General features: G+C 34.7%; 2 protein-coding genes and 1 long non-coding RNA gene across 4 annotated transcripts; 2 read left to right on the top strand and 1 right to left on the bottom strand.

Moving 5' to 3' along the window:
* Nucleotides 1-1,065: 1,065 nt before the first annotated feature.
* On the top strand, nt 1,066-6,162 carry LOC117912595. Of its 2 annotated transcripts, none has more exons than XM_034827249.1 (5): nt 1,066-1,173; nt 2,884-2,965; nt 3,116-3,251; nt 4,543-4,606; nt 5,628-6,162. In XM_034827249.1, exons 2-5 carry the CDS (start codon nt 2,932-2,934, stop codon nt 5,805-5,807), a joined length of 414 nt encoding a protein of 137 aa, XP_034683140.1. In that variant the 5' UTR covers nt 1,066-1,173; nt 2,884-2,931; the 3' UTR covers nt 5,808-6,162. The 2 variants fall into 2 exon arrangements, with proteins under 2 accessions (XP_034683140.1, XP_034683139.1); XM_034827248.1 differs by having other exon boundaries at nt 4,540-4,606.
* A 133-nt stretch (nt 6,163-6,295) lies between these two features.
* On the bottom strand, nt 6,296-13,148 carry LOC117912594 (cryptochrome DASH, chloroplastic/mitochondrial). Its single transcript, XM_034827247.1, has 13 exons — nt 12,731-13,148; nt 11,936-12,075; nt 11,603-11,827; nt 11,381-11,506; nt 11,205-11,279; nt 10,810-10,926; nt 10,662-10,708; nt 10,428-10,504; nt 9,950-10,025; nt 9,709-9,778; nt 9,413-9,536; nt 9,245-9,294; nt 6,296-6,765 (listed from the first exon to the last, which is right to left on the bottom strand). Exons 1-13 carry the CDS (start codon nt 13,146-13,148, stop codon nt 6,550-6,552), a joined length of 1,761 nt encoding a protein of 586 aa, XP_034683138.1. The 3' UTR covers nt 6,296-6,549.
* LOC117912596 lies at nt 6,762-12,271 on the top strand. The gene is made up of 2 exons (XR_004651028.1): nt 6,762-6,950; nt 11,238-12,271. It is a non-coding gene; the product is annotated as an uncharacterized LOC117912596 (long non-coding RNA).
* Nucleotides 13,149-14,519: the final 1,371 nt, after the last annotated feature.

Raw genomic sequence — 14,519 nt, 5'->3', positions numbered from 1 at the left:
AAGTAATAAGTAAAAATAATAGTTATTTATAAGTTTATATATTTATTTTATCTTTTTAAAAAAAAATTATTTTCATGATTTTTATTGTTATTTTATGATGTTTATTGTTATTTGATCTTTATTAAACAATTTTAATATTTAAAGTAAAAATTAAATAATAAATTTTAAGCTGATAATTTAAATATGATTTAATTTAAAATTAATTTAAAATATTAAATAATAAGTATTAAGTTTTATTAAACACTTTATATATTTACTTAATCAAGTCAATAACACATATATATAATAATAACTTGATTCCTACAAGTTTGGTTAATCGCACAAGAAAGGTAGACATCACACGTACACAGGTTGGGCTGTGTTCGTGCCTTCGTGTGAGGTTCAAACTTGAAAATTTTGGGCCGGGCTTTGGGCCAATGGGCCAAATTTATAAAACTGGTAAACATGATCCAAATCAATTGAATAGATGGGTTGGTTTTGGCTTTCTATCACAAATCATGTATATAGACATCAACAAAATTAAAGGATGACGAATTTTCTAACTTAAAATTTTTTTTTGAAATAAAAAATAGAAAATTAAAATTTTCCATTTTCTAAAATTATTATTTTCAAAATTATTTGTTATATGTCATGTTGATATTTGGTTTATATATGAATAAAAAATGATATAAAATATATTATATTTTAATGTTTCATATTTTTTAAAAATAAAAAATTATGTTGCATCCCAAAAATTTTCCTTTACGGATACCAAAAAAAAAGGGAAGACAAAAGACCCGAAAACAATGGGATTAGGGTAAAAAAAATATTAAGAATAAATAATGAAAAATAAACGTTCACGCGGCTTAACATGATTGGTCGATTTCATTTAACGGTTGAGATTTAAGATGGTATTGGCCACAGATTTTTGCTAAACTCATGGAGCTGTGTTCGTACTTCGGAGCGAAACTCATCCCATGACTCTTATCTGTCCACGTGGACCCGTAGTTGCTTTTATTGAAGCACAAGGGCATTTTGGCCATTTAAGTTCCGACACCCCCTATAAAGGCCCAGTCCTCAGCTTACAGTCTTTTCCTCCATCCAAAGAGGGAAATGCTGTAGAGAAATCTCAATCTCTCTTGTCTTCGTCTCTTTAATTCTGAATTCAGCTCGTTTCTACAGCGTCTCATCCTGGTATGTGTAATCTCTTTCTCGCATTTATTTTTGTCTCTATTTTTCCTTTTCCGCTTGTTTGGTCGTTGAGAAAGCGCAGCAAAAAAAGAAAAGAAAAGAAAAAGAAAGAGAAAAAGAAAAACAGAAATATTTTCAGTCATGACTGTTAGTGTTGTGTTGTTTATTTTTTTCTCCGAAAATTTGAGAGTACTCCTGTAGTTCTGGATGGAGTTTCAAAATTTTGATTTGAACCAAGCGGCATTGTTGAAGTCAGTTGATTTTGCTGATGAGCTGATTTGTGGTTATTGTAGATCTCCTTAAGGTGCAATGATGTGTTGTTGTGAGGTCATGGACTGTGCTGTTATAAATTGTGGTGTTAAATCTGTTTAGGGATCAGTGTGATTGGGAATTTTTGTTTACCTGATGGTTGTGTTAAAGGGTGAGGCTCACCCACACAACACTGGTTTTTTTTCAATGTGAGATTGTTGATTTGAGTCCGATTGGTTGCTCTTATAATACACAAACGTCCTGTATATATAGAAATTGACTTCTCATGACAGAACTTTTGCTAAGTGCTGTTTGTAGGCTCAGGCAACTTTGTAGACTCCCTGTGTACGCCAATGCGCCTTCTGGGCTTTTAATATATACTCACTTTTACCTATCAAAAAAAAAAAAAAAGGTGCTGTTTGAAGGCTCAATTGCTGGAGGGTTAGGGGTGCGTAAAAAACCAAAGTGGCAGCAATGGCTAGGGGTATGCAAAAAAACAAGGTGGCCCAAAAAACCTGCACAAACCAGATCGAACCAATTAGTTTTACATGGTTTTTTCACAATTTCATGGAACTGGTTTGACCCGAAGTTTCTCATTTCAAAAAATTAAATATATATACATGTTTTTTTTTTTTTTTTTTTTTTGTATCTATGACTTCTTTCTAATGTGGATTTTCATGATTTGTAACTTTAATTTTCATAATTTTTTGTACTTTCAAACAAACTAGAATGATGTGTATTGTGGCAATATGAATTTAGTTTTTTTTATTACAATTTATAACTTTGAAACTTAGTTATTTCTCAGTTGGGATATAATAAATAATCTGAGTAGGACTTAAGGCTTTTTACCAAACTGTAATAGTATTATTAATGCTTTTAGGCTTACATGCTCAAGTTTAAGCATTTTGCATTTTCTCCAAATTGACAAAAAAATAATTGGTTTTATTGACCGAACTAGATTGATTTGGACTGGTTTAGTCAATTGTTGTTCATGAACTGAACCAAATCGACTGGTTCTCAATTTAGATTTGGTCAGTTCATATGCAGTAAATCCAAACCAAGCAAATAGGTTCAGCTAGATTTTAATGTTCAAAACCAAACTGATTGAATCATGCATGCCCCTAGAAAGGGTTGATCTTAGAAACAATCATTGGGTAAATAGGTCTGTTATTACATGAGGGAACTGGGTTTGGAATGCTAATCCTGTGTTGCCCTAGGAAAGATATTGTCCAGATTTCCTCTTTTTCTTTTACCTTTTTATTGGGCACACGGTAGGTTTATGCCTGTTTCTTGATTGTCTTAGTCATCTCACTTGTGAGACTTGTTTAACTTTCTTGCAGGTAGAAAGGTGTATTAAATATAGAAAGTGTGTGAAGTATTGGTTGAGCTTGTATTTAAATTTTTACCATGCTATTTGTGTTCCAATTTCTTTTCCCTGGTTGAATTTTAGTGCATTTTGTGCAGAACTCAGAAGGTAACTGAATATCCTCCTGCCATAAGTATCCTGTTGACATGGACCCATGGAAGCTGTTGGAAAGCACAGAAGGTTTCTTTTGCCTCTTTTTCATTATTATGTCTTTTGTTTGTTATCCATGATGTTGACTACCTTAAATCTGCTACCACCAGACTTCATTTTCTGGTTTAAATGTTGAATTCTCACAATTTTTATATTTTTAACCTGCTTAATCATGTTCAGTGGTGTTGTTTGAAGACAAGAGTTTAGTGGAAGAATTGAGAGAGTTAAGAAAGCTGAGAACTGCTGTCATGGTGGAGAAATGTCTTGGTCAGAATGATGTGGTCACTTGTCCTAAACCAAGAAGGCAGCAGATAAGGTAAGCCCTGTTCATGAATAGTTTGCCTAACTTAAACCATGTTAGGAATTAAAATCTTTTGCCTATCAAAACATGATGAAGAACTAAACTTTTTTGTCCAACTCTTTCGATTCTCCATGGTTGAAGAATGTCAGTTCAGAAGTTACAAGGTTATTCCATGAACAAGGGTAATCCTGTTTAAAGAGAAAAACACATCAGGTAATCCTGAGGATGATTTTGTTCCATGTTCACGAGGTTTGGGGAACTAGTACTACAAGAACTTGCATTTTTTTGTGGGAAGCTATATGGGGGAAAATCTCAACCATATTTCCTCTCATGAGGAGAGAGTGGTCAACTGTTAACATGTGCAGCCTCTATAAAGCTAGCAGGGAATGACATTTGGATTCACTGCAATAGGACAGACAGCTGTGGGTTTTGTTGCTGAATATTTTAGGGCTGCAGTGGGTTTGTCTAGAGTCAACTAGATAGCTTCTGTTGAGCTGAAAACTGTGAGGCTTGGATAAACAACAAATGAGGAAAGTTTGGTGAATGGCTCCTCTATGCTTGCTTTGGTAAACGACCTGAACTTTTTTAAATGAAGAAAAGCATTCAGATCAAAAGCTGAAGGAGACCCTTATTAAGTCCCTTTTAGAGTTTCTAAGATCTCATTAGGGTTGGCTTATCTGTACAATAGTGGACTTTATAGGTAGTCTAAATTGCAAACGAAAGTTCATTGGTTTGCTGTTTTTCGGAAGGATGTGTTTTCCTTTTTTTATGGTGCCTCCTGTATATCCTCTATGCACATAGTGTCTTTTGTGCCTTCTATATGAATTTCTATTTTACGTATCAACAAAATAAATAAATAACTAATAAAAATCAGATTCTCCCAACACAGAGACGAGCCAATGCTACTGGCAGAGAACAAAACTAATACTTACCAACAACTGTTGTAGCTTTGATGCATTGATGCTAGTTGGTTTTCAAAATCAGTTATGAGTGGCACATATCCCTCTTTTGGATGTTGGTAGGGTTGCTTTATGTGTAGTGCATTGGATTTTCTTTGTGGTAGTGATAGTTGTACTGTTGGTTTATAAATGCATAAGGGGGTTTGTAGTAGAGAACTGTACCTGAGTTTGTTCTCATCAGTCTTTGAAAACCTTCAAACAAGCATCATTACAGCATCATTGCATTTCTTACAGTTTCTTTTCTGTTACCTATCAGTTTTTAATTTCAGTTTTAGTATGTTATTACCTATCCTTTCTTATTGCAAATGAGATCAATTTCTTAATCAAAATTTCCTAACAAAAAGCAGGCAATGTGGACGACATATTGATGCCAAAGTTGGAGCTGAGCTGTCTGATATTATCACAAGCAAGGTTTGTTAATGCCATATTATTTTTATTTTCACAAATAAAGCTTTTGTATCAGTTCCTAATTTTTGTTGAAAAAGCCGCAAACTTAGTTCAATGCTTATGATGTTTCCTATTGAGTGTTATTAGCATTTTGAATTATCAGTTGAATTTGGACTTCTTTGGCCTGTTTTGAATTTTCCTTTAGTGTGTTGTTAAATACATCTTCCTTCCTCTCTCTACACCTATCTTGTTATTAAAAAAAGGAAAAGAAAGAAAAGGTGGGTGTATTTAAATTTTAACATGACCCTTTTCTTTACTTGGAAGTTCTTATCCTTCCTCTTAAATAACAATATTTTCTGTTGCTTATAAGACAAGAGGGTTTTACATAAAAGGTGCAACGATTTTAACAATGAATAGAATTTTGCTGGGTGAAAATCAAATTGAATCCATCATGACCAAGTATAATCCATTGTGTCATTCATGTTATTGTTTTGAACGTTCACTCTTGTCACTGTCCCTGCCTTCAGCATGCCATCCTTGCGGTTATGTTAATGACTTCAGGGATGGCTATCTCCCATAGTGTGACTAGTAATATGTACAAGGCCTGGTTGATAGCCTTCATATATGTCTGAAAATATTTCCATGCCGAGGGGGAAAGAGAAGATGATAATGGAGAAAAAGAAAATGTCTGAGAATAGGCTAATCAACCGAGTATGAGGAGCCCCAAACAGGCTCAAAGAACAAATATCAATCTCACTGGACCAAACTCAGATGAAATAGTGGCACACCTTGCTTATAACGGGTATGCGTATGGTAGGAAGAGTTGAACCGGAAACTAATAGGTTACTAACTTGTATTGTGCAACCCATAAAAAAATGGAAGGCTACACCTAATGGACTTGGCACTATTTTTTTTTTCCTAGCTCTCTCTCCTACAATGCACAAACTTAAAACCCAGTTTGACCATTGTTTAAGGTTCATCATGTGTGAGAAGAAAGACAACTGTATCAGTCTTTTGTAATTAATTCATCTGTCTTTTATCACAGGCTTCTCCCCCTTATTATTCTGTTTCCCCACCAATCCGAGCTGGCAATCCCCTTGTTCAAGATGCCAGATTCCTGCAGCAATGGGGCTCACAAGGAGCTGTTCATGGGACCCAGACAGAAGGTTTCCATAGAGCTACTCATCGCACTCAAAGGACCCGAAGCGTCTCAACAATGGCCTGAGACATTGTTTTGCAGCATTCTAGACCATTGACCATCATATGCATAATAGAAAGCATCCTCTGGGAAAACTTTGAAACTTTCAGTTGTGATGATGTCATGTACATATAAGCCATCCCATTCCCTTTTTCTTCTTTTTAGAATTTTAGAACTTGGGATGCCTTTTCTTCCTTTTAGAATTTGAGAAGGGTGTCATCTTGTAGTTTGTTTTGATCTTTGGTTTGATGTATATACATGTGAAGTACCTGCCTGGGTACTTCAGGGAAAATGCCCTTTGTTGCATAAATGCATTAAACTCATGGAATTTAAATTTTGATGAATAAAATGTTTGCAGTTTTGTACTGCTAAGAACTGGTAATTCGTTTCCGTAATTCCTGTTTTTTTTTTTTTTTTTTTTTTTTTTATCAATTTTGTTGGAAATTCCCATAAAAATTATATGATGGTCTATTGTATCATATTCAACATGATAAACTGTGCTAGATTTCTCCTCATTTATGGAAATTAATTTTTGACCCTTTCTTATATCTCGTGGAATTAAGTTGTTCTGTATTTTACATAACTTTCTGTTGAGGATTCTTGTAAAACAGTCAAAGCTGCTCTATTTGATATCCCACTCTTTCTGAGACAGGCCATCCTATGATGGGAAAAATGAAGCAAAAAAGGGGGAAAAAAGAGACCGATCATTCCTCAAGAAGATTGTCTTTATGCTGGAATGGTATGCTGCTCTGTCTTTCTTTCTTTAATTCTATCTCATATGCCCTTTTCTCTGTTTTCCTCTGAAGGCAGTTCGTCTTGCTGAGGCTGAGTCCTTGTCACCACTGCTAGTAATGTTGCCAAATTTGAGAGGTACAATTTGCTTAATGTATGATTTCCCAGGAAAGTTCCTCTTATCATTTGGAAGTGCTTGTAACTCTGGCAACCAGAATGCTACATACTCCCCTTCAGGATCATACGTCTTTGCCTGAAAAGCAAAAAACTCATGAAGATTAGTATTGACTGAACTGCGATGTTTGAACTAAAAAATCCACTTTCCCATTTAACCATGACTTCTTTAGTTTTGTTTCTGCATTGAACAGAAAACACGAAGGGGTTGGAGTTGGACCTGACAGAGATGCTGAATTTTCAATGATTCAGTTATCTTGAACAGTAAGTACATTTAACTGAAAGAAATGTAATTTCGTTTTTTTTTTCCAAAGATTAGTGCCCCATTGGACAGGACAAGAAAATAAATTTACTGTTTCCAAATGTTATCCAATACCGGATAATATTTACCTATTTAGAAACTGTTATTGAGAACTGCTTTCTGCCTGGAGAGTACTTTTGGAACTTTTACATTATATATAAGTATGAAAGCTGTTTTTCATTTATGAGTTCTCAAAACTCTTTTTTTTTTTTTTTTTTTTTTTTTTTGAGAACTGTTTTAAAAAACATTACCACATAGGTCCCCTATGATTCTGAGTTTTCTTTTCTTTCCCTCATCTTCTCAATAACCTAAAGGACATGCTAAGCATGTTTGGTCATGCCAGTTGAAGCAGGAAAAATATGTTTTCTTTCTGATCTTAACTATGGTTTTGGAGTTAAAAAATGCTCAAACAGAAACGTATAGAATGGGAAACATACCCAAACCTACATTTGATGTTCTCTGATCCCTGTCCAGACCAGCTCACTTATTTAGCATGGGTTTTGCTTTGGTTTGAGGCTTCTTCAGGTCTAAAGATTAACTTGAGCATGAGTGAACTTATTCCAGTAGGGAATGTCCCCTAACGTGGAGGAGCTAGCTTTGGTAATGGGCTGTTGTATAGGAAAACTGCCTGCTAGATATTTGGACCTACCCCTTGGTGCCCACTTTGAGGCGAAAGCTGATTGGGATGTGATGGAGGAAAGGTTCTTCAAAAGATTGGCTTTTTGGAAAAGGCAATATCTATCAAAAGGAGGAAGAATCACGTTGTTGAAAAGTACTTTGTGCAGCCTCCTCCCAATTTACTTCTTGTCCCCTTTTCATTATTCCTAAGTCGGTGACTAAGAGATTAGAGAAAATCCAAAGGGATTCCTTTGGGGAGGAGGTTCTATGGATAAAAAACCTCATCTTGTGAATCGGTTGGCAATTTACAAAGATAAAAAAAGAGGGGGCCTTGGTTTTAAGGATTTATCTACTATCAATAAAGCTCTTTTGGGTAAATGGTGTTGGAGATTTACCTCGGAAAGGGATATGTTGTTGAGAAAACTAATTTCTGGAAAATTTGGCGAAGAACCGGGAGGTTGGTGCTCTCGGGAAAGGAGAGAAGGCCATGGAGTTGGATTGTGAAAGTCAATTAGAAAAGTATGAGGAACTTTTAAAGCCAAAACAAGATTTGAGGTGGGTAATGTAAGAAGAGTCAAATTTTAGCAGATGTGTGGTGTGATGATATGTCTTTGAAGGATTCTTTTCCTTCTTTATTCACTTTTGCTATTGCTAAGAAGGCATGGGTGGACGATGTTCGGGTAGAAAGAGGAATGGTCACTTGGAACCCTTGCTTCGCAAGAAACTTTCATGATTGGGAGTTGGATGTTGTAAATAATTTTTTTCTAAAACTTAGTGGGTTTGGTAGATTTAGAGAAGATGAGGAAAAAATGGTTTGGAAAGCTAGCAAGAATGGGGTGTTCTCTGTGAGGTCTTTCTAAAATGCATTGGAAGATGGGGGTGAAGTGACTTTCCCTTCAAAGATAATTTGGGATTCCTGGGCTCCTACCAAAGTGAGTTTTTTTTGCTTGGGAAGTGACTTGGGGCCAGATTTTAACTATGGATCAACTCAAGAGGAGAGGATGGGTTTTAGCAGGATTTTGTTGTATGTGTAAAGATGCGGATGAATTGGTTGAACATTCTCATCCATTGTGGGGTGGCTAGAAAGTTATGGCACTTTCTCTTCTCTTTTTTTTTGACATTTTGTGGGTTCTTTCTTTTTTTGTTAAGGATTTGTTGGAAGGATGACACGATAGCTTTGTGGGTAGAAAAAGAAGGAAGATTTGGAGAACAACCCTCTTTGCCTTTTATGGATAATTTGGAAGGAGTGAAATCAAAGAACTTTTGAAGGATAACAACGCACTGCCCTCAAGGATTCCCTCATAACTAATCTGTATATGTGATCTCAAGGGTTTCTTCTAGGAGACCGGCAAGAAGACCTAACTTCTTTATTAGATTTTATAGAATGGGCAGACTCTTCTTTTTAAGGTGGGTTTGCAGCTACTAGAGCTGGTTTTTGTTTCACTTGTATACTTCTGCCATAATGTATTTGCCACTTTAGCTTCACATCCTTTTTATAGTTATTAATATACATACTCTTATTTTCCTATCAAAAAAATATCCAAACCTACATTTATTATTAACTAATTAAATGTTTGGCCTTCTCACAATGAGGTCTAGAATTAAATTTCAGAGCAGTTCAATACTTGAGTGCACTTACTTGCTTTGGGATGCTGAAATAGCGATCTTCTCTTGGGTCATTCCCAACACCTAATAAAACAGGATAGGATATTAAAATGCATATATAGATGCACAGATATGTGTGTTCTCATCTAAATTTACATAAAACATAAGGATATATGTCTACATTAGTTCTGATGTGAATCACCTGCTCCATAGGTCCAATTTCCATAATTGGAACAAGGGTCGTAATCGAGGAGGCAAGTCTCAAACCATTCAGCTCCCATACGCCAGTCAATGCCCATGTCTCGAACGAGAAAAGAACATACAATCTGTATAAATATATATCAATTGTTCAAGACTTCTTCATGCATATTATTGATTTCTTAGAGAATAATATCATAATTTCTGTTAGGTTGATGAAACAAGATTAGGACTCAAAAATATGGTACCAACACAGAAAACCTACATATTTGGAAGGGATGTGTCCAAATTTAGATTTACCTGCCTTCCTCGGTTTGACATGAACCCTGTGGTTGACAGTTCCTTCATATTAGCATCTATGAGAGGGTACCTAAAAGTATATGAATGTTAGATAAACTTAGAATTCAAAAACTCAATTCATGTCAGTGTGAAATGAGAGAGCAGAATGATACAAGAGATGGTGACAAACAAATAGAAGGAATTGACATAGCTCGAATCTTTTAAAATCAAGCTATGCATTTCTAAGGTTTAAGCAATATACCCCGTACAACCATCTCTCCAAGCTTCGAACATGGTCTGGTCTTGGCTCCATCTAGCCTCCACTTTTCTCGGTCCACCTGAAAATGGAGATACATGTTTCATGTGAGAATCATGTATAACCCAAAGCCAACTTCAACATGATTCCCAAAGCATAAAAATTTAAGGGAATTTCTATAGTTAGGGTTTAAGGTTTGAAAAAGGAGGAATTGAAGATCGTTTGAAAACGAGGAGCAGTCACTCCATGTTCCTAAGAGTCTTTTTCCAAGTAACCTTTTTTTGTGGGTAAAGATGTACATAGATGAAGGCTTAAGTCTTTTATAATTTATTGATTGATTGTGTTCTTGCTAAGGGAGGATATTTTTGTTGAACAGTTTGTATATGTCCTGTGTAAGCTCTTTTTTGGCGCTTGTTAATATTATACTAATATTGCGTATCAAAAAGGTTTGAGGTTTAGCAAACAGATAACTAACTTTCTTTACCTAGATGAAAAAGAGAATTCCCGTATTTAACTGATAGGAACCTGAAGTAATCTCTCCATATCAATTCAAACAACACCCTGAAACCATGAAAACACATTTAATGAAAAAAAACAGTGACCACTGAAGTTAAACCAAACTGCTGAGAGATAGTATCCAACTCAACACAGATCTAAAGATCATGGTAAAAATCAAAACACCAAAAGGGGATATGAGATGATGAAGAGCGAGTCATACCAGTATGTGGAATCGTTTGCTTGCCTCTCTTTCTCATATCTCTTTACCTGAAAAGATCAAAAGGAAACCCTGGCTCCAAGATTAGCCTCATTTCTAACTAAATTGCATGATTATGCAGAAGAATAGTGGAAATGATCAAAATTTGAACCTCTTGGTATATGAACCGGGGGGAGAGGCTTCCTGAAGCAAGCCATGGAGAGAATTTGGTAGAGTAATCAGGCCCCAACATCCCATTCCTTGTTGCTTTATAGACCTTTAGCAAATCCTAGGTAAGACACAAATTAAAAGACAGCATCATCAGTATCATTGGGTTTGTTTTTCTACTATACACTCTAGCACAAGATACTCAAAATAATGATGTCATGAATACAAAATATTCCAATCCTAGATTTCATATTACATGGGAGTACCATTCTTCTAGAGCTGTCCTTCCTTTTAGCTACTACTTGTTGCTAGTTTTTTGTTGCTCCTGTTTCTTTTGAAGATTATTTTATGCTTTAATTATGAAGAATTAGTAATTATAATCTGAGTGAATTCTCTTGCCTTCTTCCAGAAATACTCATTTACTCTGCTCAGTGCTGCAGCTTCACCCCCAATAAACCTCATTCCTCTGCTAACCTGCATCAACAAGAGGAAATGAATGAACAGACTTGGAAGACATTGCCATGCTTAGTTATGAATGAGAACTTTCACGAGCATGGATGCATGTATAAACCTGCCTTTTCCTCATGGAGTCCAAGCTGGTCGATGGAAGGAACGCTTCCCCAGTCCTCTATGTTTGGTGGTGGCCCGAGCAATGTTGGAGTTCTAATGCATATCCGGATTGTGCACTTGGATTCAACAGACTGCAAGGTGTGGTTTCATTCATAAAACACAGTTCAGAAAATATTCCCAAAAAACTGAGTGTCTTGGAGACAAAAGTCTTCGACAAAGAATCAGACCTTGCGGAACTGAGTGTAGACATCTGGTAAACTGCTGGTACTGAAAGGAAGGTCCTCTATATGGTACATGGTACTACCCCAGATAAGCTGTAATTTTGGGTGGTTTGAGGAACTCAGGCTGGTGGATTGCCCAGGAGATGGCGGCAACACCACTTGTCGCAGACCATTTCTAACCAGTCGCTCGACATTCAGCTCCTCACTACAAGATTCTTTATGTGCATACACCTGATTAGATCAGATAAAAGTCTTTATTTGCTAGGTAGATATTAGATCGGTAGAGGCCCAAAAATCATATTCATTGCATAAAACAAACGAATGAGACAAATCCTTAACCGTGTGGGCTTCAAAGGTTTTTGCAAGGGAAGGGAGAATTTCCTCGGGTTTCCCATGTTGAACGAGCAAGTTCAGCCCTCGGTTCATGAGATTCCTTTTCAAGTCAGCCAAGCATTCTATGAGAAATTGTGCCCTCAAGGCTGCCAAATAATGGAAATTTAAGGAGTTTTCAGCTTTATTTGTTAGAAGTTACCAACCCTTTCAACTACTTAATATGTTAGAATTCATGTAGAATTCTATAAACAACACATCAAAAGACAAATTATAGTTTTGTTACTGTTTCAACTTTTAGGATTTGGATTTATAATGTATATCATGTTCTTTAATACCCCTTCATATGCAGTCTCGTATCCATCACACTTGAAAAGATACATAGATCCGTACGCAAATAATCACAATTATTCTTTTTAGGGTTTACTCCATAAATCAGGGAAATAAATATGTTGTAAGACATGTTGAATGATCAATTTTTCTAAGAACTCAAGCTTGTAGGATTTAGGTTTATCATCTTGAGTTACTACTCAGCTGTTAGGACTAGAGCTCCATTATGTATACATCAACAAGAAAGAAATGGGGGAATTAATAGTAGGAGAAATTTGAGAGCTTGAATTATCATAGGTCTGAATTTTCACTTGTTCCCTTTTTTTCCAGCTAGGCAGCCAAACAGGGTATTAGAAAAACCCTACCTAAACCATATGGGTGAAGTCGGAAGCTACTAGAAATAAGCTTCAGACATCATGACTCCAACGCATAATTTCAACAAATGTAAATCAAATTAATAGATAATGTGGGTACCTCCAGTTTTAGGGAACCCAAAGTAATGGGTGGTGCCAAAAAGCCTTGGATCAACACAGTACACAGGCAACACAGCCTGAGAAGAAGCCCAAGCTTTGACCAAAGCCTCATTATCCAGAACCCTCAGGTCATTTCTGAACCAAACAATGGCAACCCCACTACCATTCCTCTTGGCCTCATCAGAAGATGAGTACCTTTCAAAAGTTTGCTCTACAATCTTGCCCATTTCATTGGAGGGCAGGTCAGGAACCTCAGAGGTTGTTGCAGAAGCTGCTGAACTGGGTTTGGATCTTGGAGGGAAATTCATGGCAGAGAGATGCGGGTGAGTTGAATAATGTGAGAAAATTGAAGTGGGTTTTGATGGGTGTACGAGTTTTTTGATGAAGAAGGCTGAGAGTGAGGAACTCAAAACGGCCATGTTTTGGATCTACCGGTATGAAGTATGAGGGAAACTTGACGTGCTGTAATGCTGACACGTGGAGTTTGAGCAGCTGGGTAAATGAGCTTTCTGACGTGGAGCTTTTGTAGCCTATGAATATAACCTTGGCTTATGTGTACGAATAGGGGCCACATGAATTTTGGTTCTAGAGCCCATTTTCCCCTTTTAAAATAGATATGTTTTATGGAATGATTCTGGAAATTTAGATTGGGATGTTGGAGTATAATAAAAGGAAGAATTTACCTTACACATCTCATCCATTTCAACTAATAGGAAAAGTAAAAAAGTTAACTTATTTTTTAATTTGAGAGTAAACTTTTTTTAATTTAATTTTTTATTTAATTTGCTAGTCTCCAAATAAGAAGTGCACTCTTTCATTAGACCCTTACTTGATTTTTTTTAATATAATAAATTTTAAAAATATTTATTAAAATATGATATTTTTTAAATTGTATGATACATTTTATAACATTGTAAGGAGGATTTGTGGATTTTGAAGAGACAATAACAATTTAAATATAAAAGTTTTTTTAAAAAATAATAATAATTTTAAAAGTGTCATCACAACATCACCTATTAGGAATGTAGTTGATAATATTTATATTTTAGAAGTTTTTATAATAAAAGTTTTTTATTAAGTATATTTTTAAGAAAATCATTTATCAATAGTCTGTGTTTTAAGTTTAAAAAATTTTTTTTAAAAAAATAGTTTGATAAAATTTCGAAAACACTTTTAAAAATCTAAAAGTAGTTTTAAATGATTATAGTGTTTTTGGGATAAATACTTGATAGGTAAGGTGTTTTCTTACTTTTAGAAATCCAAAATGATTATTTTTTATTAAAATTTTGGTTTGGGAGTGCATTGAGAAGCTATAGGTTTGAAATCTATCTTGAAATTTACAAATTTCGAAATCATATTTTATAATTACTGTTTCTTTTATAAAAGATGTTTTCAAAATTATAATTTTGAAAATTTTGAAATTATTATTATTATTATTATTGAGTTAAATTTTATTATTTGATTTTTTAAGTATTAAAGTGTTTGATAAAATTAACTTAATTTTTTTTTAAAATTACTAAATTGACATATTTATCATTATTAATTTTAACTAATATTTAGTTCCATTAATCATAAATTTGTTTGTTAAACATTTAGGTTAAAAATACAATAAATATATAAAGTAATTATAAAATATTTACTATTAAATATAGTTGTGGATGTGGAGTAATGGATGTAGAAGAGACTTTCACCAACTATGTATAAATAAATAAAAAAAGTAATTTGAGATTTTAAAATAAGTCAATTATCTTGATTTAAATTTAATACTTAAAACTTATTTTACTATTAAA

This window comes from Vitis riparia, chromosome 4 (genome assembly GCF_004353265.1).
Source record: "Vitis riparia cultivar Riparia Gloire de Montpellier isolate 1030 chromosome 4, EGFV_Vit.rip_1.0, whole genome shotgun sequence".
Taxonomy (NCBI): domain Eukaryota; kingdom Viridiplantae; phylum Streptophyta; class Magnoliopsida; order Vitales; family Vitaceae; genus Vitis; species Vitis riparia.
Note: the sequence above shows the minus strand (reverse complement) of the source record. Positions and strands in the feature narration are given on the sequence as shown.

Coding starts and splice junctions, on each gene's coding strand:
- LOC117912595 (XM_034827248.1), top strand. CDS start 2,932: ATGGACCCATGGAAGCTGTTGGAAAGCACAGAAG. Junction 3,252..4,539: donor CCAAGAAGGCAGCAGATAAG/GTAAGCCCTGTT, acceptor CCTAACAAAAAG/CAGGCAATGTGGACGACATA. Junction 4,607..5,627: donor CTGATATTATCACAAGCAAG/GTTTGTTAATGC, acceptor CTTTTATCACAG/GCTTCTCCCCCTTATTATTC.
- LOC117912594 (XM_034827247.1), bottom strand. CDS start 13,148: ATGGCCGTTTTGAGTTCCTCACTCTCAGCCTTCTTCATCAAAAAACTC. Junction 11,280..11,380: donor TTGGACTCCATGAGGAAAAG/GCAGGTTTATAC, acceptor TTGTTGATGCAG/GTTAGCAGAGGAATGAGGTT. Junction 9,537..9,708: donor TGTCAAACCGAGGAAGGCAG/GTAAATCTAAAT, acceptor ATATTTATACAG/ATTGTATGTTCTTTTCTCGT.